Below are 26450 nucleotides of genomic sequence, written 5' to 3'. Positions count from 1 at the left end.
TTGCTGGGTCGCTGGTTCGAACCTCGGCTCAGATTTCTGTGTGGAGTTTGCATGTTCTTCCTGCCTTCGCGTGGGTTTATTCCCGGTGCTCCGGTTTCCCCCACAGTCCAAACACATGCGGTGCAGGTGAATTGAGTAGGCTAAATTGTCCGTAGTGTATGAGTGTGTGTGTGAATGTGTGTGTGTGGATGTTTCCCAGAGATGGGTTGCGGCTGGAAGGGCATCCGCTGCGTAAAAACTTGCTGGATAAGTTGGCGGTTCATTCCGCTGTGGCGACCCCGGATTAATAAAGGGACTAAGCAGACAAGAAAATTAATGAATGAATGAATGAATGAATGAATGTGCCAAAACTTTCTTCGGGTAAACAAAGAGAAAAATTAAGTATTTGCATTTGTAAACAGAGATGAGGTTTATTAAGGTGAATGTGTACCTTTCAAAGCAGTTAGTAAATCATCTCAAAAACATTGCAAGAATTAGATGCTTTGTTTCCAGTGAGGACTTAGAGAAACTTGTTCATGCTTTTATCAGCAGCAGGATAGATTACTGTAATGGCCTCCTCATGGCCTTCACAAAAAGACAGTTAGACGGCTCATCCAGAATGCTGCTGCAAGGATTCTGACCAGAAGCAGAAAATCAGAGCACATCACACCGGTCCTCAGGTCTTTACACTGGCTCCCAGTAACATTCAGAATAGATTTTAAAGTATTACTACCTGTCTATAATTCACTAAATGGCATATGAACGTCATATATTACAGAAATGCGCACTGAATACAAACCCAACAGATCACTCAGATCAAGGAAATTAGAAATTCCAAGAGTCAAAGCAGGGTGAATCAGCTTTCAGCTACTACCCCCGATCTGAAGAGAGGAAGGGCATAGTTTTAATGTAAAACAGGTAGCACCTATGTCTGCAGCCGGCAATTCTTTCTGGATGATTACAGTGGTGGCTGAGTCGTTCGCCGCCTGAAGAGTGGTGTTGTCCCGAGCTTATTCCCTTGGAACAACTTTACAGCTCCTTTGAGAAGGGAGTGAGTATAAGACAGAACCTACGAACGTCAGTCTAAACAGCTATGCTGTGAAGATAGCTACACGGTGGCTAGGCAGCAAGGATGGATCACGACTACGTGACACACCCACCTGCATTGAGGTAAAGTTGGTTTTATATTCACACATTCCTTCATTTAGAAGTCTCTATATTATTTACCATGTTACTTTGAATATTCGAACGAAATTACGATGCAAACATGACTTAAAAACAACGTTAACACTGGTTATTTGACTGTGAACAATGCCGTACTTTGATAGTCATTGGCTGCTAATATGATTTCGCTATTTAGAATTTGCAAATAATACTTTAAAGAAATTATATTGTTAAAGGGAAAGTCTGAATGTGCAAATATAAAACCAACTTTACCACTATCCCACCTGCAGTTAAGATTGTTCATAGTGTATTTAGTTAACGCTAGTCACCTGTGTGTACCGTTATGCATATCTACCTGAACAAATTAATGTTAATAATATAAGCTGTTCACGAAACTCAACTAATAAAATAAAATATATTTTTTTAATAATGAAACAATTTATTGCTGTGACATCTAGTAAATACATGACGTTTTATCATACTAGCATGTGTGGAAGTATTTAAAACAAATGTGTTACAACTGGCCCTGTGTTTGGTTCTGCCCCGCTCTCCCCTATTTTAATTGCATGTATTTAATTAATTATTTAATTAACTTCGGAAGACAACTCAGGCTCGCCGAAAACACTCCAGCTGCCTTTTCTCCGCCAAAAAACTCATACCGGAACTGGGTTTACACGTTGTTGACGTACTTCCGGTTTTTGCGTAAAAGGTCTATTGTGTGAATGTCTAAATTGCACTATTATTGATGTAGAAGCAAATTTGGAATTGGCATATAGCTGCAATATTACTCACAAAAATATTCTTATGCTGAAGATAGTATTTGTTATCAGGTGATCAATGGAGGATTGTCAACCACAATTCCACAGGGATAAGCGTCCCATTATTCCTCATGGAGCTGAAACATCAATGCATGTCATAGAAAATGCTCGTTTTTTTGCAGTGTTACTCATTGATGTCACCTCCGGCACAAAAACATCACAAGCTGCTTCAGTAAACAAAACAATTCCAGTCGGAGACAGATGAAATGAAGACTGATCAGCTCTTTACGTTTGTGGAGTACGCTTGAGTAAGACAATTCAGATCTGACATTTTCTCCTGCATAAATCTCCATTCCTCTTAGGCCAGCAAATGCATTGTGGACATTGAGGCACATTCACGTCTTAGAACTTTAAATCATATGATAACGAAGATGTAAGAATACAAGCTGATTAATTTTAACTCAGCTGCTGCTACCTGCAACAACAATGACTGTGTTTACTCAGAAATGTGTTTACCTGGATAATCACTACTTGCTGAAATGTGTAGAAATAAACTGTGCAATTCTGCAAAAATTAATATATTGCATGAATACCATCATACTTAAGTCTGATTTACTATGGTATTTACATGGTTCTCAAAGGCATTTGAAAATATATAACACTGTAAAGAGTCTTTTTTGTGATTGTCAGAGTTTTTACCAGATCTAATCATTAAAAATCCACTCAAGTGATTACACACAGGAATAACCTTTTACTACAAAAACACAGTTCAACCAAGGTACATATCCAAATAAAATACTGACTTAACATGGTTTACCCACTCATTTATAATAGGCATTGTAAATTGCATTACAGATTGTGAAAAATCGACAACCCACAGCAATTACTATTCTAACATCTAGAAATACTGAAGGTTGTTAAAATAAATATCATTATGTCAGCATATATGAACCTTTACTATCATACTTCAGTCTCATTTACCATGGTATTTACATAGTTCTCAAAGGTTGTTGCAAGAAAATCACACTGTAATGAGTCCTAATGTGATCGAACTGTTAAAATCCACTCAGGTGATATCTGACAGGAATAACAAGTTACACAGTTCAACCAAGGTACATGTCCAAATAAAATACACATAAAATTGTGTAAATAAACATGAAACTTTCTCTGACTTAATGGGTTTTACTTACTCATTTATAATAGGCATTGTAAATAGCATTAAACAGTGTGGATAATCGAAAAAGCACAACAGTTACTAGTTAAGATATACTGAAGGTTGTTAAGTTATATCATTATGTCAGCATATTTAATGCAAAACTATCATACTTCAGTCTCATTTACCATGGCATAATCATGGTTTTCCAAGGTTTTTGAAAGTATATAACAATGTAAAGAGTCTTAATGTGATTACTAATAATATGTGATTTCTGTACCTCAAAAAAAAAAAAACAGTTCAACCAAGGTTAATGCCTGAAAGAAATCAAAGTAAATTAGTGTAAATAAACATGAACCTACTCTGATTTAATGGTTTATGCCTACTCAATCATAACGGGCATTGTAAAAAAGCATTAGACAGTGTGGATTATCGACAATGCACAATTACTATTTAACATCATAAAAATTGCTGAAGGCTGTTAAAATATCTCATTATGTCAACATATTACTATATGAAGCTATACTATCAAATTTCAGTGTCATTTACCATGGTATTTCCATGGTTTTCCGAGGTTTTTGAGAGTATATCACACTGTAAAGAGTCATGAGGTGATCTAACCATTAAAATCCACTCAGGTGATTTCTGACAGGAACAAACATTTACCTCAAAATACGGTTCAACCAAGGTACATGTCCAAACAAAATACACGTAAAACAGTGTAAATAAACATGATGGACATTGTAAATAGCATTAGACAGTGTGGATTATCGACAATAAACAATTACTATTTAACATCTAAAAATTACTGAAGGCTGTTAAAATATCTTATCATGTCAACATTTTACTATATGAAGCTATACTATCAAATTTCAGTGTCATTTACCATGGTATTCCCATAGTTTAAAAGGGTTTTTGAGAGTATATCACACTGTAAAGAGTCATGATGTGATCTAACCGTTAAAATCCCCTCAGGTGATTTCTGACAGGAATAAACATTTACCTCAAAATACGGTTCAACAAAGGTACATGTCCAAACAAAATACACGTAAAACAGTGTAAATAAGCATGATGGACATTGTAAATAGCATTAGACAGTGTGGATAATTGACAATACACAATAATTACTATTCTAACACATGAAAAATCTGAAGGTTGTTGTATATCATGTCAGCATATTTTATGCCAAGCCATGCTATCATACTTCAGTCTCATTTACCATGGAATTTACATGGTTTTCTGAGGTTTTTGAGAGTATATCAGGGTCATAATGTGATCACACAGGTGACAGAAATAACAAGTTACCTCAAAACAAAGTTTAGCCAAATTATTACATGTCCAAATAAAATACACGTGAAATAAAGTAAATAACTTAAACATTCACTGACTTAATGGGGTTTATTTACTCATTCATAATGGGCATTGTAAATAGCATTATAAAGTGGATAATCGACAATGTACAATTAATATTCAACATCTAAAAATACTGAAGGCTGTTAAAATATCTCATTATGTCAGCATATTATTAATATAGTCTCATACTTTAGTCTCATTTACCATGACATTTACATGGTTTAAGGTTTTGGCAAGAATATTACACAGTAAAGAGTCCTAATGGGATTTAACCGTTAAGATTTAACCGTTTAAATGTAACCGTTAAAATCCACGCAGGTGTTTTCTAAAAGGCATAAAGATTTACCTTAAAACACGGTTCAACCAAGGTAACATCCAAATAAATACCGCTAAAATAGCGTAAATAACCACGAACTTACTCTGACTTTCGAATTTCCTGATGATGGTGTCGAGGAAAGTGTTTTGCGGCGCGACGTGTCCTCTTCGCACCGGCATCCTCGGAGTCCCGCGGAGAGTCCGGAGCTCAGGCTGACCTTCGCGCCACTCTCAGCACTCTTTCCGCGCTCTGGAGAACTTCATCAGACGCGCGTGCGGGAACGCCGAGCGATGCGTGTATCCAAACAACACTTTCCCAAACTCAAATCGTGTTCTCTTTGCGTCGCGTAATCCCTTAAATGTGGTCTCGTGGACTCATTTACTTCGTGACATGTGGGACGCTGAACTCTGCGTGTGTGCCTGAAGCGCTATCACCTCATTTCAGCATCGCCGCGTCTTCGGGTATCCCCTTTGTCCAATTAAAGCTCTTCTCTTCTTTTATTCGGCGAAGAAATAAGGGTACTTCGAAGAAAAGAGATGCGTATTGTGGCTCCGCGCGCTCCTCCCGTTTCGATGGAGACCAACAACAACTAACATTAACATAAGGCAGCGTCAAATACTGGTAAACTTAATTACGCACTCGAGCAGGACTATAAACTACTGTGATTTTGAAGCGAATAAACTATTGAGGATTTATTAAATAAAGAGTTTCATTTAATTCCGTGGTGGCGCTGCTTTCGCAGGTGTCGAACCCGTGATGTCGTCACGCCTCAGGCTTTTTTTTGTGGAAATGCACACAAATCACGGGATGCAAATGAGAGAAAGGCTTAGATAATTCCCGATTATTCCCACGAGCGTCATGAGCGGTGGTTTCGGACTCCATGCGCTTTGTTTTGCACCTTCGGCGGTGTCGCGCTGTCAGACTGTACATGATACGTCACCGTCGATGCACGCGCGCGGACGTGGGGTTTCCCTGCGCCGTCACGCGCGCGCAGACAAAAGGCGCTCCTCGTGGACGCAACAACAATACTATGCATTTACGCGGAGGCTTTTAAAGTAAAAACAACAATAAGACTACTTAATCATAATTAGCACAATAACCCAAATGCGGGGAGTTTTGCGTTTTATCCGAAATGTCTTTTCTCGGGGTTTGTTTGGGTGCGTAAAATTGGCTTCACAAGGGGGCGCGGCGCTTTTTTCCCTCTCCCTTATTTAGTATGACTGTCTTTGAAGAGTCCCAGCAGTGAGATCTTCCAGCCTCCTCCCCATCACACAGCCCTCCATTCACACACATCACACACGAGGTTCACAAGGTGGACATGCAAAACATAAAGGCGTTTTCTAACTAAAAACACATTCATTATAGAATAATGCTGCTGATGAGTTTAGGTTAATTGCCGGAATAGAATTGTAATATTAATGCAGTTCATTGCACATTCTCAAGTTTTGAATCTGAATCTTGAGTTTAACATCAAAAATCATAACCTGAACGATAACAAGAAATTGAGCACATTTTAAAATAATTATCTCTCTTTTGTTTGGAAAATAATGACTATCATATATGATTATGATGATTTATAGAAGATGCAGACTAAAATGAAAGAAAAACTCATTAATTATGATTATATATATATATATATATATATATATATATATATATATATATATATATATATATATATATATATATATATATATATATATATATATACATTGTCATTTAGCAGATGCTTTATCCAATGCGACTTACAAATGAGGACAAAGAAGCAATTTAAACAACTAAGAGCAACAATGAATAAGTGCTGTAGGCAAGTTTCAGGCGTGTAAAGTCTAAGCAAAGCATAAGTAATGTAAGTTTTTTTTTTTTTTTTGAGTACAGTTAGTGGTATTGCCAGAGAGGCAATTGCAGATAAGGAAGGAAAGTGGAGACTAAATAGTTGAGATTTTAGTCGTTTCTTAAAGACAGCGAGTGACTCTGCCGTTCTGATGCAGTTAGGGAGTTCATTCCACCTACTGGGTAGATTGAATGCGAGAGTTCGGGAAAGTGATTTCTTCCTTCTTTGGGATGGAACCACGAGACGACGTTCATTCACAGAACGCAAGTTTCTGGAGGACACATACATCTGCAGAGGTGAGAGCAGATAAGAAGGAGCAAAGCCAGAAGTCGCTTTGTAAGCAATTATCAGAGCTTTGAATTTGATGCGAGCAGCAACTGGCAGCCAGTGCAAACGGATGAGCAGCAGAGGGGGTGGAATTCCGAGAGTTTTCCGGGAGACAGAACAATATGGAAGATGGGTCTGAAATATGGGAGACTCCAGGGGAAAATGGGGGTGTTAGCAGCTTGTTAAGGCTGTCTGTATCATCCACCTTAGTGTTTTTGGGAAGCATATTGAATCACTATAGATTTTACATTCTTCATTTGCGCAATATGTACCTGCCATGTGCATAGGAGGAATGCTGATATGATATATGAAACACAATCGGTTGGCAAATATATTGGGTGCATGTAAATATGACCCTGAAAGAGTCGTGCCTCACCAGCCACAAACCTCACAGCACGTCACCAATATATACTGTTCATTTGCACAATAAAATCCTCCAAAATACAGTAGAATTCAACATATTTGCCTTTTATAATACAAACATTTACTACAAATATTTATTAAAGAAGTCATGTCAACTGAAAAAAAGACCGTCTTTGGCAAATATTAACAATTAGGAATCAACAGCTAATCCAAAGCTTTTCATACAATTTCTTAATATAAAATATTAAAGAGTGAACAGAAATCAATCATAATTTAAAGGCTGTACAGAATAGATCTCGTAGAGCTTCAGGAATTATTAAATAGAAAAGATCCAGTCATATAATGACAAGCTACATAAAGAGCACTGGACGAATACGAGGACGAAGCATCTCTGTCCATTCATCAGTGGCCATTCAGCGTCTCGACAGGTCTCCGCCTGCGGAAAGCAGAAAAGTATGAACAGCAGTGGACATTTTAACCTGGAACCTTGATTCAGACCTTTCTGAAAGTTCACTGTACGCCCTGAGCACAAGCTACAGAGAAAATGCACTCCATTTGCATTTAGTGGCCTGAATCAGAGTCAGTGTTAGTGCCTGACACACCGCAAAGGATGATTTGTTTATTCAGTACTTCAAGTCAATATCTACCTTCATAAATTAAGACCAATTTAACAGAAATGCACACTGACACTGGGTATTAAGTCTTGTTTTGATTTATTATTGTTTTAAAAGATTTATGCATAAACAAGACTCCCATTGGAGTCAGAAAAATGATCTTATTTTCACTTTAAATTAAAATATTGTGATGATCCCAATGGCAGGGGTTTTGCTTCTTATTTTAAACTCACTTAACTCTGATACATTTAGCATCTCGAGTTATGTAAATTGTTTAACTCTAATAATGCATTTTGGTGCATTTTATGCATTAAATGTGTACATTTCTTTAAAAACAAAAAAGAAAGTTTTTAGTACAGGGATGAAAGCTTTCAAATGCTCAAAGACCCCTTTTCAGACTTTTAGCAATTATTTTTAAAAGGTAAAACCATTTATAAAGGTTACACATTTAGACTATAAGTGCAAAAAATACTTTTGTAAAATGATCTATGAACATCAATTTGTGCCAACTGTCAGATATTTAATCTTTGCTTTAGTTAAATGCAGTAATGCCATGTTGAAAACACAGTAGCATTTAAAACTTTACTTTTTTGGTCAAAATCTTTGACTGCAAATGGGCTGTTCTAATACAATTCATTCATTCAGTCATTTTCTTTTTGGCTTTGTGCCTTTATCAATCTGAGGATCAACTTATCCAGCACATGTTTTAAGCAGCGGATGCCCTTCCAGCTGCAACCCATCACTGGAAAACACCCACACTCCCCTTCACACTCATACACTACGGACAGTTTAGCCTACCCAATTCACCTGTACCACATGTCTTTGAACTTGTAGGGGAAACCGGAGCACCCGGAGGAAACCCACTTGAAAGTGGGGAGAACATGCAAACTCCACACAGAAATGCCAACTGACCCAGCCAAGACTCGAACCAGCAACCTTCTTGCTGTGAGGCGACAGTACTACCCACTACGCCAGTGGTTCCCAGACTTTTCAGCCAGCGACCCCCAAAATAACAAAGTCAGTGACTCGCGACCCCCATTTTTCAAAGTGGTTATACTGTAAATATATAAACGTTGCAGACACAACTATAGCCCCATATAAACATGAGCATATTGACAACACATAAATGCAAAATATAATGTTTTTTTTTAGTCATTTATTAATTTAATTACATTTTAATATAAAAATTAAAAGCTGATGGCTGATTTTTGTTTGTATGTTGTTGTTTCTTTAACGCAACTATTAACGATCATCTGTGGGTTATGAATAAAATGTTAATTCAAATAGTTTAAGCAAATTTATTTGAATTTTAGAAATCACCAGGCGACCCCTTGTCATTGTCCCGCGACCCCCCAGGAGGTCCCGCCCCCCACTTTGAGAACCACTGCACTACGCCACTGTGCTCTCCAATATAGTAGTTAAAAATATTAAGTTGTGACCCATGTAAATTGCTTTGAACTAAACAGTCTGCCAAGTGACTGTGAATAATTACAAACAATCCCAACATTACTGTCACAACAACCAGCTAATCTAGCCTATGCAGATCGCTGAAAAACTACAACTACCATGATGCTGTGCACCAATCAACACCTGCTCCAGCTAACAATAATTCGGACACTCAGCCTGTTTCCAAGAGTCCAAGAACACAGCGAATGGAATCGCGTTCCTGTGGAGACCAGTCTCACCAAGTTACTTCGGTAGAACAAACTCAGGACATCGCGAGAACAGAGAACACGTCCTCTGAACACGCCTTCTTCCTGATGGTCACATGACTCAAAGGCGTTTTAAATGGAAAGTTATTTATACATTATTTCCACCGCCTTTAGTCAGCCGCAAGGACTACTGGGACTTCTTGTTACATGCCAGGACCTATTTGGTTATTTTATTGTTTATTATTGTCTCATCATGTGTTTCCGTCTGTTGGTGTGTGCCAACCAGTGTATTTTTAGTTAGTGTGGATTAGATAGGACGTCATTGACGTTGAAGATTTCTTTTTCATATCTTTTGTTTATTAGATTAGAATAGAGGGGATTTGTTGTGAATATTAGTAAGACTGTCTGGTTTTGTTTGGTTCTTTTATTTAGCACCACCCATAGCCAGTCTTTTTTACATTTCGTTGTTTCTTGTCTTTAACCTTGTATATATTGTAAATACCTCACTCACTGATTCACCCTCACTTTATTTTTGTAAATAAATCACTTATTTTTCCACATATTCCTGCTGTCCATGCTTATTTTGTATCACAATTTGTTTGCGAGTTTTTTTGCAATAACCAATTCCTCGGTTAAATGTGCAACCCCACTTCCCTAGACAAAAAGGGGTTGTAACACTTCTCAAGAGAGTTTTGCATCGATGCATCCTCGATATCAAGAACACATCTGAAAAAGTTTCACTCTTCCTCCGTTCTTGCGGTCTTGAGTTTCGGAACTTTGGCGTTAGATGATGACATTACATGAGAACACGAGGATGCAAGAACACTGAAGAACGCATATTGGGAAACACACGCACGTACGCAGGCACGCACACACACACACAATTACATGGACTATAAAGACCCCTCTCATTTTCACAAACACTGCTGAGTCTTGTTCTCTGTTAACATTACAAAGTGTTTTCCTTGTCTTAGCTTCCCGAGGTTTTTGCCCTTTGTTTTGTTTTATTGTTCATGCTACTATGCTGCCTGTCCAAACCATTTGCCTGCTATTTTGACTACCTTCTTTGGATTACCCTCATGCTCCAGTTTGTGCCTGTTTGACCATTGCCTGCCTGACTACTCTTGATTATTAACCTTCACGTGGATCCTCATCTACATTGTCCTGACCCGTCTGTAACAATAACACACATATTTTAATTGCATTATTAAAATCGGGAACGTTTAGATATTTGTACTTAAAACAAGACTAAATACAGTGCACAAAGTGACATCAACAAATTTAACCAACACAGAGAAAACACAGCTGTAAACAACTAAATATATTAATAAATATAGAACATTTATGGGTTTGGAAAATGTACCTTTGGCTGTAAAATGAGATTTTGAGCCATTTTATAATTCTTTTTTTACTACTCAACAAAGACAGGAAGCTTTTAGCAGCAGTGCAACACAATAAAGGCCAAAGGAAGCACATTATCTGCGTAACTGAAGCTTTGTGTGTGTTTTATCAATGTTGTGGTGCCACAGGGAATTATGGGAAACAATGCACAAGCCTGTCGCCTCATAAACCGGCCAAATGAGTGTTCGAGGAAGCTTTTAGCTGTTTATCATCTCTTAAGTGCACACAAAATACACTAATAAACACATTATTATTATTATTATTAGTAGTAGTAGTAGTAGTAGTAGTAGTAGCAGTATTATTGGAAACCAAATTTTCCAGAATTGTTGAAGCCGTCTGTAAACATCAATCTGCATGCAATGGCTCCACAATGGCGCACGGTAAAAAATGCGGCTGCTCTAAGTGAAGTCTCGGAGATTGAATTAGCTAACGAGATCAATCGCACTGATGAATGACTGAACAGGCCTGATGAAATTAGCAGAGAACATCACAATGAAAGAGCTCTGCCCGTCGCAGCAGGAGAACATGCTGGCATCACAACACAATGTTTTCCTCATGAATTCATCTTTGAGATAATGCTGGAATTACCGCACGCCCTTCAGAGCTGACCACTGTGAATAATTCATGCCAATATGAGTGATTTGGGTTTACCTATTTTCACCTGGAATATTAATATTAGTGACCCTGCCTATAAAATCTTAGGCTTTAATCCGTCTTACAGTATGTTGAATGGGTATGTTTTTGGAAATGTTTTTTATGACAAATAAATTGGAATATTATTGTATGGCCTTCAGAGCTGACCATCATGAATAATTCATGCTTTTCAATATGAAGGATAGGGGTTTACCTATTTACACCTAGAATATTAATATTAGTGACCCTGCTCGAAAAATCTAAGGTTTTAACCTGTCTTATGTTGCACTGTTATATTTTTGGCAATAGTCAAAAACATGCTGCATGGGTCAAAAGGATTGTATTATTAATGACAAAAACATTAGAATATGATTGCATATCCTTCAGAGCTGATCATCATGAATAATTCATGTATGTCAATAAGAATGAAAAGAGTTTACCTATTTTCACCTTGAAAATATGTATATCATAGTCATTCTGCACTACAAAACCTTGCATTGCATGATTCAAAATAATTCATTTTTTTAATGCCAAAATAATTACAATATTGCCACATGGTTTTCAGAGATGACCCTTATGAATAATTCATGCACATCAATATGAATATTAGGGGTTTAGTTTTTTTTTTAAACCTAAGATATTATTATTAGTAATTCTACCCACAAGAACCATATTATGTTGATGGCTATATTTTTGGCAATAGTCAAATATTTATTGTATGGGTCAAAATTATATATATATATATATATATATATATATATATATATATATATATATATATATATATATATATATATATATAATTTTTTTTTTTTTTTTTAATGGCAATTTAAGTATGACTGCATGGCCTTCAGAGCTGACCACTTTGATGAATAATTCATTCACATCAGTGTGTATGATAAGAGTTTACCTAGTTTCATCCGGAATATTAATGTTTTCTTGTAGTCTGATTTACAAAAGGAGGCTGAGAGTCTGCTTTAGTAAGATTAATTTATATTAGCATGTCCAAAAAGCACAATAAAAGGATTTGAGTCATCATTAAAGTCTACAATAGCTTTATGTTATGAACAGATCTACATTTCAATGTTCTCCGCTTTTATCACTGAAAAACAGATGACGTTTCAGTCTGTTCATGAAACTAAGGTATCACTGCAGTTGAAAAGGTACTGTAAGTCATTGAAATATAAATTCATATTCATTAAGTATGCTTCAATTATTATTATTTGCTAGGATATATATATATATATATATATATATATATATATATATATATATATATATATATAGGGTGTATATATATATATATATATATATAAATATATATATATTATTTTTTATTTTTTATATATATATAATTATACACACCCTAAATATATATATATTTAGGGTGTCACAGTGGCGCAGTGGGTAGCACGGTTGCCTCACAACAAGAAGGTCACTGGTTTGAGCCTCGGCTGGGTCAGTTGGCATTTCTGTGTGGAGTTTGCATGTTCTCCCTGCATTCACGTGGGATTCCTTCGGGTGCTCCGGTTCCCCCCAAAGTCCAAACACATGTGGTATAGGTCAATTAAATAAGCTAAATTGGCCCTAGTGTATGTGTGTGAATGAGAGTGTATGGTTGTTTCCCAGTGTTGGGTTGTAACTGGAAGGGCATCTTCTGCGTAAAACATATGCTGAACAAGTTTGCGGTTCATTCCGCTGTGGCGACCCCTAAATAATGAAGGGACTGAGCCAAAAAGAAAATGAATGAAGGAATATATATATATATAATTGTATCCGTTTTTTAAAAGACAACTATGTAGAATGAATAATATGGATGATTGATTACCATTATACAAGATCAATGCTATCTACTATAATAAATATTACTTACAGGTGCATGATATATCAATTTGACCAATACTAGCATGAATATATCAATGATTATTAAACTGCAATTTTTTATTTAAAAAATATTATCATTATTGCATGATTTTGACTGACAAAAAACTTTGAGATCACAGTGCAAAAATATGAAGTCAAATTCTAACAAAGAGGAAACATCAAGAGAGCTGTAAAATATTACATTTAGTTTAAATGGATCTAATTTGAGACGCTTTACAATAATACACTTGTGCTTACTGTTGCATAAAACTCTGTTTAAATGTAATTGCCTATATTTACAAAGAAATGAATCAAAATATTTATTTTCAAAAGGGGGTGTACTCATTTACACTGAGCACTGTATATTTACAGTAACAGTATAAGTTAAATGTATAGTTTCCACAGCTAAATATCATCAAATATCACCAAATATCATCACAAAAAGTTATCTTTTATTTCTAAAGCATTTAGACACTTCTATCAGCACATTCGTCCTCATAGAGCGCTGTGTGCTCTTCAATCTTTAGAAAGAAAAACAGGTCACGCTTTAAAATAGGGTTTCATTAGTTAGGCTATTTACTAACATGAACTAATTATGAACACTTGTACTGCATTTATTAAGCACAGCTCAACAATTACTAATGCATCCAAATTAATGCTTGTTAACATTAGTTAACGAACTAACAATGAGCAACTGTATTTTCATTAACTAACATGAATAAATACTGTAATAAATGCATCCCTCGTTGTTTGCTCATGTTAGTAAATGCATAAACTAACATTATCTAATGCAACCTTATTGTAAAGTGTTACCGAGTAAGCACACATCTTTCTGTATGACCTGATGAAGACTTTGTAGGCTGAAACGTTGTCTAATTAAATTGCTATTTTAATAGCTAAAGTGGCAGTGTGCAGATTTTTTGGGGATGTTTTCTATTGCTCATTAATCTTTCCAAACAAATGTCTTCATCCCGGATCATCCAGACTGAGGGCTACAGCCGTTTGTTTGTGCATTACCCACCCTGGCAGCTGGTACACTCGCAGCTGTGGATGACGGGCAGAACCACGGGCTCCAGATCTCCGCTGGCACACCGCAGATTGAGGAACCGCACCGGGTTCTGTGGGTCCAGTTTGTAACTACAGCAGTCGCAGAAAGCCTGCAGGTACGGCTCCTAAAAGACAAAACCACACCATCACACACTGCAAACAAATATGAGGAATAAATGAACAGGTCACACTTTAAAATACGGTTTCATTACTTAATGCATTCACTAACACCAGGGGTGACCAAACTCAGTCCTGGAGGGCGGGTGTCCTGCATAGTTTAGCTCCAACTGCCTTCAACACAACTCCCTGGAAGTTTCTAGTATACCTAAAGAACTTGATTAGCTGCTTTAGGTGTGTTTGATTGGAGTTGGAACTAAAATATGCAGGAAACCGGCCCTCCAGGACCGAATATGGACACACCTGACTAACATGAACTAATAATGAACAATATATGTACAGCATTTGTTAATCATAGTCCAACACTTACTAATGCATTATTAAAGGGATGGCCTGCAGTGTATTTTTAAGGCTTGGTTGAGTTCATAAGATGCAAAGCAATGTGTTCTCATGCTTCACTTGAAGAAAATCAGGTTATTTGTTCATATATAACCTCAGAAGGATCCGACCCTTCTTATCTGAACATGCAGCTCAACTCCTTGTTCAAGCTCTTGTTCTCTCCAAACTGGATTACTGCAACTCTCTACTAGCCGGGCTTCCAGCTAACTCTATCAAGCCTCTTCAGCTGCTCCAGAACGCAGCAGCACGAGTGGTCTTTAATGAACCTAAACGAGCACATGTCACTCCGCTGCTCATCTGTTTGCACTGGCTGCCAGTTGCTGCTCGCATCAAATTCAAAGCTCTGATGTTTGCTTACAAAGCGACTTCTGGCTTTGCTCCTTCTTATCTGCTCTCGCTTCTGCAGATCTATGTGCCCTCCAGAAACTTGCGTTCTGTGAATGAACGTCGCCTCGTGGTTCCATCCCAAAGAGGGAAGAAATCACTTTCGCGAACGCTCACGCTTAATCTGCCCAGTTGGTGGAATGAACTCCCTAACTGCATCAGAACAGCAGAGTCACTTAGAGAAAACGACTAAAAACTCAACTATTTAGTCTCCACTTCACTTCCTTAATCTGCAATTGCCTCTCTGGATATCCCACTAACTGTACCCAAAAAAAAAAAAAAAAGTACTAATACTTTCCTCTTAGACTTTACAGACCTGAAACTTGCCTATAGCACTTATTCATTGTTGCTCCTAGTTGTGTAAGTTGCTTCCTTGTCCTCATTTGTAAGTCGCTTTGGATAAAAGCGTCTGCTAAATGACTGAATGTAAATGTAAATATATCATACTTTAATTATATACAGCTACTCTGCTAACATGAAAGCCACTGTCATATTTTCTAGTTCCTCTGAAAGGTCGGCCCTAAAGCACAATATTTACATTGAACTTATGCGTCTGCTTACTGTGTTTCTGTACATTCGTTGGGTAGAATCTCTTTACAAAGAACACACTGGGGTCTATCGACTCCCTGCTTTAACATGCAGGTAAAACCAAGCGCAATTTTCACGCTGATTTGCATGAACTGCTTGCAGGAGAGGGATTCTTTAAAAGTCTTTCCATCATCTTTACTGCACTTACAGCTGCTAATTGCTCCATTCAACTGTATGTATGCAAAACCTTAAAGAGCGCAAAGGATTTTGGGATAAACATAATACAATAAAGTATACACTTATATAAATCACAAAACTGTATGTAGATTAATTATTTATAGTCATTCATAATTTTAGAATTGGAAAAAAATATCTCGTAAATCATTTTTTGTTTCTGCTAAGTTTTTTGCGGACCCCCTAGTGCTCTCTTGTGACCCACCATGGGTCCGCGCACCCCAGTTTGAAAACCCCTGGCATAGAGAGACACGCATAGAGAGACCCTGCATATGCTGCTGAAGATTGTGGCTGTTTACTGTTTATAGGGGTTTGACTGATGAATATGAATTTGCAGCTAAATTGTTAGCGGTGCCAAACAGCATTTCCCATTGCTTACATCCTTGATTACATCCTCGCTACAACCATTAACACTAGAAACTGTGCATGTAGTTGATCAATTTTAGCAAATAAAAACACATACAGGTTGGGTTAGGGGGACACATCCCTAAGGTTATGGACATTCTCCCTTTGCATGTGACATCAGAAGGGGAAAGCCCCGCCCACCAGTGACAATCTCTTCCTCTTTAGCATAGACTTCAGTCTTGTTTTCGAATCTGCCACTATGCTGACATACAAGTATGTGTAGCTCCGCCCTCTTCTGAAAAGAGCTCAGTCTCATTTGAGTTTAAAGGGAGTCACCAAAACCCCACACTTAGGATCAAAACCTATACGGGTCAGTTTCAGAGAGCTAGAGAACATTATGTGTGTGCTATTTTGAGCTAAAACACACACACACACAAACACACGAGACATCAGACTTACTTTACATTTTGTAAAAAGGATAATAGCTCCCTTTTATGCCAGTGTGTTCAAAATGTAATTCAAACTAGCCACAAGTGTCTGCTATTAAATGACCGATATTATCTTTGAAGCAGGTCCCTGCAAAAACAATTATAATAATCTTAAAACAAAATCACCAAGATTGTGTTTGTCTAGAAAATAAGTCACTCTTGATTAGATAAAGAGTTTTTGCAGTGCAGGACACACTCAGAATGATCTGCACGCCACATTTGCTGAAACCTGCCAGTGTCCTGCTCTGTGTGAATGCTGGGATCATTTAGAGAGTTGAACATGAGCCCATTAGGAGATTTGAAGGAAGAGGGCAGATGTGGAGACAAAAGAGGGAATGAAAAAAAGAAAAGGAGAGGTGCGAGTTTGGCGGAGAGTGTTTCCATGGCAACCTGACAGAAGTTTCCATTTCAAACACATTTTAAAATAGTTGCGGCAAACATTCGCACTGATGAAACATTTAAGTGCAGAACAAAGAGCAGCAGGCTGGATACATGTGGCGCTTTGGGGATGCGACGGTCATGAATTAGTTATAGAGCTTTTTATAAAAAAAAAAATAGGTATCATACATGAAAGGAATTTGTTTGGGATGTCTAGACCATGTGAATAAGAATAAATATTTACCACATTCATGGATTTAAACTGTCCTGTTAATTACTGTACTGTAATGAAAATAACAATGTAAAGAAAGTTAAAAGTAACACAAATTATAATACATGAAATCATTTGTCTTGGCATGTCTAGACTATAGAAATCAGAACAAGCATTTACCACAATTACAAATGATATGGAGAATATAAACCGTCATATTAATTTCTAATATAGTGCATATAGTGTGAAAAAAATAACATACATATTGTTAATAAACAAACATTAAATAATACCATACATTAATGGAATTTGTTTGTGATGTGTAGACCATATGAATTAAACCACATATTTACACAATCATAATAATATGAATAAAAACTATTATATTAATTACTGGCATGGTATATACTGTAAGAACATGACAATAATAGCAATGTTAAAAAAATAATATAATAGAATATAATAGAATATAATATAATATATTTTGTCATGTTCCTACAGTATATACCATGCCAATAATTTATATATATATATATATATATATATATATATATATAAATGAGCAATATCACACTCGTAGCAGTGCGATATGGCTGTTTATAGGCAGTGGGAGGCGTGCCTTAGTGCCCCCCCCCCCCCATATATATATATATATATATATATATATATATATATATATATATATATATATATATATATATATATATATATATATATATATATATATATATATATATATATATATATATATATATATATAATCCGTTACATTTTATTTTATTTTTTCTGGAAAAATTCTTAATGTCATTTTATTAATTTTTTATCTAATTTTAATTTTATTCTTAAATTTTTATTTTAATAAACCTATTTTAAGGTCAATTAAGGTCAAATTATCCCCCTTAAGCAATATTTGTTTTGGTTTGTCTCCAGAACAAACCACTGTTATACAATGACTTGTCTAATTACCCTAACTTTACCCTAATTACCCTAGTGAAGCCTTTAAATGTCACTTGAAGCTGTATAAAAATGTCTTGAAGAATATCTAGTCTAATATTATGTGCTGTCATCATGACAAAGAGAAAAGAAATGAGTTATTAGAAATGAGTTATTAAAACTATTATGTGCAGAAATGTGTGTAAAAAAAATCTGCTCTCCGTTAAACAGAAATTGGGGGGGAAAGCATACAGGAGGGCTTATAATTCAGACTTCAACTGTTCATATATACACACTCTAAACCTCAGCAAATGCCACGCACCTCCAGAATGACGTCGGTCCTGGATAAACAGCGCCCTCTGCAGAAACTGACCTCCACGTTGTCCAGGCGACAGTCGCCCTTGGTGATGTTCCTGACCTCAGTGTGGCGGCGGCACTCAGCAACAGGATCCTCTGGAGAGCAGAGAGTGATGTTCACCGGAGAAAACAGGACAAGGAGAAACACACAGGGATTAAAACACACTCACACACACACATATACACGCAGAAACAGAGTGCTGAATTAATGGAGAGCAGAAACACTCAAAACAACTGACACAACAGTTCTGCATTTAAACATCCACGTTACATTAATGCACAATACAGGTCAAATGTGTGCAGTATATTTATGTTCAGGGCGGCACGGTGGCTCAGTGGTTAGCACTGTGACCTCACAGCAATAAGGTTGCTGGTTCAAGTCCCGGCTGGGTCAGTTGGCGTTTCTGTGTGGAGTTTGCATGTTCTCCCCGTGTTGCCGTGGATTTCCTCCGGATGCTCTGGTTTCCCCCACAGTCCAAACACATGCGCTATATGGGAATTGATGAACTCAATTGACCGTAGTGTATGGGTGTGTGTGTGTGTGTGTAAATGAGTGTGTATGGGTGTTTCTCAGTACTGCATTGTGGTTGGAAGGGCATCCACTGTTTAAAACATGCTGAAATAGTTGGCGGTTCATTCCACTGTGGCGACCACATCTGAAATAGGGACTAAGCCGAAGGAAAATGAATGTATGTTTATGTTCTTATCATGCACTACTCAGTTCATGTTTATTTGCACAACATTAAAATGCAACAACTCGCTTCTTTTCAGAATCCGCTTACTTACATCTCATTTTTCAGCCAGCTGTCATACTGAGACGCTTTTCAGCATCCACTCCAATCTAATTACAAACACTTTCTCTCACAGAAGATCCAACTCCCCTCAGAAACACAGTGTCTCGCACAAATAAAATCAGTTAAAACTATTGACCTCAGCAGTTCATTCATGCATTCATTTTCCTTCGGCTTAGTCTCTTTATTCATCATAGGTCGCCACAGCAAAATGAACTGCCAACTTATCCAGCATATGCTTTACACAGTGGATGCCCTTCCATTTGCAACCCAGTACTGGGAAACAGCCATGCATACTCATTCACACATACTGTACACACACCCATACACTACATCCAATTTAGTTCATCTAATTCACCGCATGCATTTGGACTGTGGGGGAAACTGGAGCCAAGATGGAAAGAACATGCAAACTCCCCACAGAAACGCCAACTGACCCAGCCGAGGCTCAAACCAGCGACCTTCTTGGTGTGAAGCCACTGGGAAATATTTGAAAAATAAAGAATAATGAAATAATGAATAGTCCAACCATTTTGTCTGTATATTTTCAATTATTTTTAATTAAATGTTTTTCTTTTTATTGCAACATAGAATTAATTTGAAAAAAAAAAAAAGTTAATTCAAAAACCTATTCATTAATTTTAATTTATAATAATAATAATAATAATAATAATAATAATAATAATAATAATAATAATAATAACAATAATAATAATAATAATAATAATAATAATAATAATAATAATAATAATAATAATAATAATTTTCCCAGAGATGGGTTGCAGCTGGAAGGGCATCCGCTGCCTAAAACATGTGCTGGATAAGTTAGCGGTTCATTCCGCTGTGGCGACCCCTGATTATTAAATACTAATACGTAAAAGAAAATGAATGAATACATGAATAAACATTTATATTAATTAAATTAAGAGTTTGGCCACTGAACATTTTTAGGAATACAAAAATAATACATCTAAATTCACGAGTTGCTGCAAAAAATAATTACAAATTACACTTTTTTACTAAGTAAAAAAAGTTAAACATTTTTGTTTATTAAAATTAATTTTACTATTTTTTCTCAACATATTAATTTGGGTGTACAAATTTTTGGACTGTGACTTTCAGTTGTTTGCAAGAATAGTTCCAGTCAACATTAATCCCCCTCCTGTGAATTTTTATTCTTTTTCATATATTTCCAGATTCAGGAATTTTTCACAGTATTTCCTATAATATTTTTTCTTCTGGAGAGATTTTTTGGCTAGAATAAAAGCTGTTGAAAAATTTTCTAAAACCCATTTTAAGGTCAGTATGATCAGCTTCCTTAAGCAATATTAGTTTTGGATTGTCTCCAGAACAAACCACTGTTATACAATGACTTGCCTACTTACCCTAACTATAACCTAATTACCCTAGTTAAGCTTTTAAATGTCACTTTAGGCTGAATACTAGTGTCTTGAAGAATATCTAGTCTAATATTATGTGCTGTCATCACAGCAAATAGAAAATAAATCAGTCATTAGAAATTATTATGTTTAGTAATGAGTTCTATTTGTCACAGGACTTATTTCACACAATGTAGTTCAATGTAGTTCCCGCAGACGTTTCTGGAGACCGCAAATTATGTAGCCGGAGGTACGTATGGCTGCATTTAATTTTTTTTAAGTGAACGCTATGGGACGGTATGATAGCGTTCCTTTTGGTGCTAACCGGCTGACCGATTAACACTGTGTGGTGGGTTTTCCCGCGGCAACCAGTTTGTCCAGCTAGCTCGTCGTGTACTTCGGCGAACTTGGGGCGCAGAGAGTAGTTGACCACGACGACGACAACGACTGGGATCGAGTTCGGAGAAGAGCGGTTCCAGAAATCAGGTAAGACGAAAAGAGAATCCAAAAAATAAAATGAAAGAGTGAACAACAGGGTGAGAATTTGGTAAAATCCGAAAACGTGGTAAAAATCAGACAAAGGCTTTTCCTTTTCTGGATGGCTTTTGTAAAAAGTCGGTTGGGTTTAGGGAATTAAGCGGGCGGGCGGGCGGGTCAATCAGTAAAATTGGTTGGGTTTAGGGAAAGCAGGAGGGTGGGTCAGTGTATTGGCCGGTTGCCCAGTCAATCATTCAGTCAAACAGACAAAGGGTCAGTCGACAGCGGCCTCTGGTGGGTTCATGCCAGAACAGCGCGAGCACAAACGGCACTAGTGAGAGATATTTGCGATGTAAAAAAGCACACACAGCGGCCTCTCGCGTATACGCAAAAACAAAAACTGCAAAAATACGTACCTCCTGGGTTGTATTTCACGATCTCCAGAAACGTTTTCAGAATGAGTCTGGGTTGCGAAAAAAAAGATTCAGGGGCCTAATAATTCAGGAGGGCTAATAATTCTGATTTCAACTAAGTCACATTTTATTTTGTGCTTTCCTCATTGTATCATTTAAATGCCACTGTTACTCATAAAGCTTAACGTGTGCAATGCTCCATTTGAAAGTTTTCCCGTCAGCATTTTTCAAATCTGCATGAATCATTTTGTCCTGCAATCTCCAGAATGTAGTAAAAGTGAAGCTGTGAGCGCTTCGGTCTGCTTAATGATGTGCGCTACATCAATAGTCAGTGGCGCATGGAAGATCTGCTGACAAACATCTCCCTCTCCGGGCTCACTCTTCCCCTATTAGTGTGTGTTTTGTGACTGTACTGTACCTGGAAACTGCATGCGGCACACCGGACAGCAGTCGCCCGCTTCCAGAACCTTCACTTCCCCCTGGAAAGCAGAAAACAGAGCGACAGGTGATATGAGCTCAGAATAGCTGCTGTTCGTGACTCGATCGTCTGCTGGAGATGGACGGATGCTGACAGTATGGTTTATATACTACTCCATATGAGACCTGCTTCGAAACGCTCACAGACACACACACTTACAGCCAACGCAGAGTATGACACAGAGAAGCTTGAGGTTATGCAGGGAGAAAATGATGACAGGCTGTTGAATTATTAGGAAAATAATGTACACTGCCTACATCGGGAATGCATTGATTCCTACGTCAAGACTTACAGTATATACGTTTTCAACAGATAAAACCACCACACTGCAAAAACATGCTTTTCCTACTTAGATTTTTTGTCTTGTTTCTAGTACAAATATCTAACAATTGTGAAATCAAGAAGCAGTTCTGGACAGGCGAAAAACATTGTCGAATTTCAGAAATACAATGTTAAAATTAAGGGCTCTATTTTAACGATCTAGGCACAGAGTCTAAAGCACATGGCACAAAAGCATTAAGGGCGAGTGCGATTTTAAGGATTAATAAATCTAGCGCATGGTCTAACAGGGCTGTGCTGATTCTCTTAATGAGTTCTGGGTGTGTTTTGAGCATAACGTGCATTAAACCAATCAGAGTCTCATCTCACATTCTCTTTAAGAGTCACTCCATGGTGCAGTTGTTATTTACATGACAGACTTTGTAAGTGTAAAAACTGAACGCTTCGCTAGTGAGAAAACAGTTAAACAGAGCATCTGCAGCGCGAGGATAAAGAACGAGCCTCCTCCATTCAGCCTCTTTACTTTCTCTTTACTTTACTCCATTACTTTGGTGGAGTGAGGAAATAGTGGAAACACACTCCACTGAACACATCCATTAGCCCACATATTTAATTTAGTTTGTTAAGATCAAAGATTTGTTTCAAAATAATTTCTAAATTCAGTTCTAATCTCCAGCAAATGAATAAATGAATAATAGTCACAAAGTGTGGTCAAAAAAGTTTTATTAAAACAAATATAAATCTGCATTTAATAAATAATACTACTAATAATAATAACATTATAATAATGCAGATTGTTATAAATAAAATGAAAAAGTCCCTTGAGGTGAAGAAGGCATAATCATTTTTGCAACATTTTAATCCTTTAATTGTTTTCATCTGTAAAGATATTGGTGTATCGCTGTTCCAGGGTTTCTGCAGGTTTCATCAAGTTAAATTTAAGACTTTTTAAATCCCCTTTAGGACTGAAATTGTAGACTTTTACAGGGCTAAACACTAAAAATTATTTCTAATGCTTGCCACAAAAAAAAATCTAATGTAATTATTTCTTAGCGACATACTGTTGTCATGTTTACCAGCGAACAACCACCAGATGTCACTGGTAAACATTCACACAAACATTCACACTCATTAACTACATATCTGCCATGTTATGGACTACAACACCCAGTCATGCCACACACAACCGGTTCCAGATCCACACTGATTGCACTCTCACAGCTGAAGCCACTCACACAATGATTATTTGGACTATTTAAACCCCTCTTTTCCACATACGTTGCTGAGTCTTGTTAGCTGTATCAGTAACATTTCAACGCGTTTCTCCTTGTCTTGTTTATCCATACTTAGACCCTAGCCTTTTGTATCCTGTTATCCTGTTTAGCCGCCTGCCTTACGACCTATTGCCTGTACCTTGATTACGACTCTGGATTTGCCCGCACATACCTGATCACACCTGATTTGACCATTGCTTGCCTAATTGTGAATAAACCTGCATTTGGATCCTACCTTCTGTTGTCAGTGTCACTCCCCGTGGTTACAACTGTAATGTGTCAAAACAAGAAAACTCTAGTTGTATATATTATTTTCAACATCATATATATATATATATATATATATATATATATATATATATATATATATATATATATATATATATATATAGCGGTGGGCCGGTATCGTCGTTAACATGCTCCGTTAATGCGAGACTTTTATTGCCCAATAAAAGTAAAATGTAACGAAGTAAATGTAACTCATTACTACCCACCTCTGGTCTCTTGTCACTTTATGTTTACACCGTAGGCTTCTGTAGCCAAAACAAATTCCTTGTGTGTGTAAAGCACACCTGACAATGAAACTGATTCTGAGTCTCATTCTGATTTAAACAACGTGGCGCAAAACTTGACAATTACGGTTGCGCTGGTCTGAAAATAGCAACAAATCACGCCATACACATTCTTGCGCCTTATTGCGCCGGGTGTATGATAGGGCCCTCAGTGTTTTTCCTTAAAACAAGCAAGCTAATCTGCCAATGAAGAATTTTGTTTCAAATAAGGTTATTTTACTTACCCCATTGATTGTTTTAAGAAAAAACTCACTTGATTTTAACATTATTTCTGAAAACAAAACAAAATGTTTTGCTTGCCAAGAAAATATTTTTTGATTTAAGACTTTTTAGATTTCTGTACTTGGAAAAAAAGACAAAAACTCTTAGCAAGTAAATTATATTTGCAGTGTGTTTATTTCCGTGTGTGATAATTAGCTTGGCATTAACATGGTCGAGGTGTGACATTTACTCCAGTCGCACAAATGCAAAACGCCTCATTTAATTTGCTCTGAAATCAGCGGATGAAACTGAAGGAGGTATTTTTAGCTTTTCTTTTCTCCAGTTATGTGCTGTTTTTGTGCTCAGTCTCTGATGCTGGACACAATCAGTCTATTTCCAGCATCTGCAGAGCTCGCTTTACCAATACTGCACTCATTCTGATGCAACACTACTCACTGCTGATGTACACAGCTCTGACCCAGGACCAGTGGAGGCAAAGAACAAATTACAAATACTCAAATGACTGTAACTGAGTAGGGTTTTTTTTCAGGATTTGTACTTTACTAAGTCATTTTAAAATTTCTTTTACTTTTATATGAATAAATTTGTATTTCTAGAACTTTCATTCCTTTTGTCACGATCACCAGCAATCTAAAACACGCTAACAGACTACAAATCCGCCATTTATAGACTATAACTCCATACATGCACTCCACTCACACACACATGTTTCCTGATCCTGACTGCACACACACCACCGGAGGATTGTCAAGGACTGATTACACACACTATTTCAGCAGCACAAACTCCACTCTAGTCTTGTCTGTTTTAGTGACACAACCACGCGTTTTCCTTAGTCGTGTTTTTGATCCTCGCCCCGTTTATTTGTTTAATCCTGTTTGCTGCCTGCCTTGAGACCATCTGCCTGTAATTTTGACTACGACTCTAGATTGCCCTTATACATCTGTTTGCCCCTGTATTGACCACTGCTTACCTGGCCTTCCCAATCAACCTGCATTTGGATCTGCACCCCTGTCGTCAGCGTCACCTCCCTCCCTCCCTCACTCCCTCCCTCCTCCATTCATTCATTCATTCATTCATTCATTCATTTTCCTTCGGCTTAATCCCTTATTTATCAGGGCTCGCCATCATTTTAAACAGCAGATGCCCTTCCAGCTGCAACCCAGTACTGGGAAACACCCAAACACCAATTTAGTTCATCAATTCCCCTATAGCACATTTTTTTTGGACTTCGAGTGAAAACTGAAGCACCCGGAGGAAACCCAAGCCAACACGAGGAGAACATGCAAACTCCACACTGAAATGCCAACTGACCCAGCTAGGGATTGAACCAGCAACCCTCTTGCTGTGAGGCAACAGAGCTAACCACTGAGCCACTGTGTTGTAGCTATTGCACATGAGTTATCGCAAAAAAATCACAAGACTACAAAATTTCAACTAAATGTTATTTATTTTCATGTTTCTCTTGATTTTTCCTGTTTATTAAGATTTAATTTATAATTTTTCTCCCCAAATTTTAAGTTGACTGTAGTAATTCTTTAATGTTGGATCTCTTTAAAATTCCATGATATTCCAGAAGTCTTAGGACCTTTGGGAACCCTGTAAACAATCTGAAAAGACAAACAGCACATCTCTTACCTCTGAGCAGTGAAGCGGAGGACAGTTTGATTGACAGTGTTTCTGGCCATTGACGCAGCGACATGATTGACAGCCGTCCACCCACTCTGACCCCGG

The 26450-nt window shown here is 37.2% G+C and overlaps 2 protein-coding genes across 4 annotated transcripts in view; both read right to left on the bottom strand.

Annotated features, from left to right (window-relative positions):
• The window catches only part of kcnh2b (potassium voltage-gated channel, subfamily H (eag-related), member 2b), a 320637-nt gene extending 314988 nt beyond the window's left edge, over nucleotides 1-5649 (bottom strand). For all 3 annotated transcript variants that reach the window (XM_073941222.1, XM_073941219.1, XM_073941220.1), the window contains exon 1: nucleotides 4827-5649. Coding sequence is in view for 2 of the 3 variants with exons in the window: in XM_073941219.1 (XP_073797320.1) it covers nucleotides 4827-4902 (76 nt within the window). In the remaining variant the exon portion in view is untranslated. The remainder of the gene's footprint in view (nucleotides 1-4826) is intronic.
• A 1687-nt stretch (nucleotides 5650-7336) lies between these two features.
• Nucleotides 7337-26450, bottom strand: part of sspo (SCO-spondin) — a 188449-nt gene continuing 169335 nt past the window's right edge. Inside the window, exons 108-112 of the mRNA XM_073941181.1 lie at nucleotides 26355-26450; nucleotides 22310-22370; nucleotides 18797-18927; nucleotides 14432-14582; nucleotides 7337-7683 (exon numbers count right to left, since the gene is read on the bottom strand). Coding sequence (XP_073797282.1) covers nucleotides 7661-7683; nucleotides 14432-14582; nucleotides 18797-18927; nucleotides 22310-22370; nucleotides 26355-26450 — 462 coding nt within the window. The 3' untranslated portion in view covers nucleotides 7337-7660. The remainder of the gene's footprint in view (nucleotides 7684-14431; nucleotides 14583-18796; nucleotides 18928-22309; nucleotides 22371-26354) is intronic.

The sequence above is a fragment of the Danio rerio genome, chromosome 24 (genome assembly GCF_049306965.1).
Source record: "Danio rerio strain Tuebingen ecotype United States chromosome 24, GRCz12tu, whole genome shotgun sequence".
NCBI classification, from domain to species: domain Eukaryota; kingdom Metazoa; phylum Chordata; class Actinopteri; order Cypriniformes; family Danionidae; genus Danio; species Danio rerio.
This window is presented reverse-complemented; position numbering and strand designations above follow the sequence as displayed.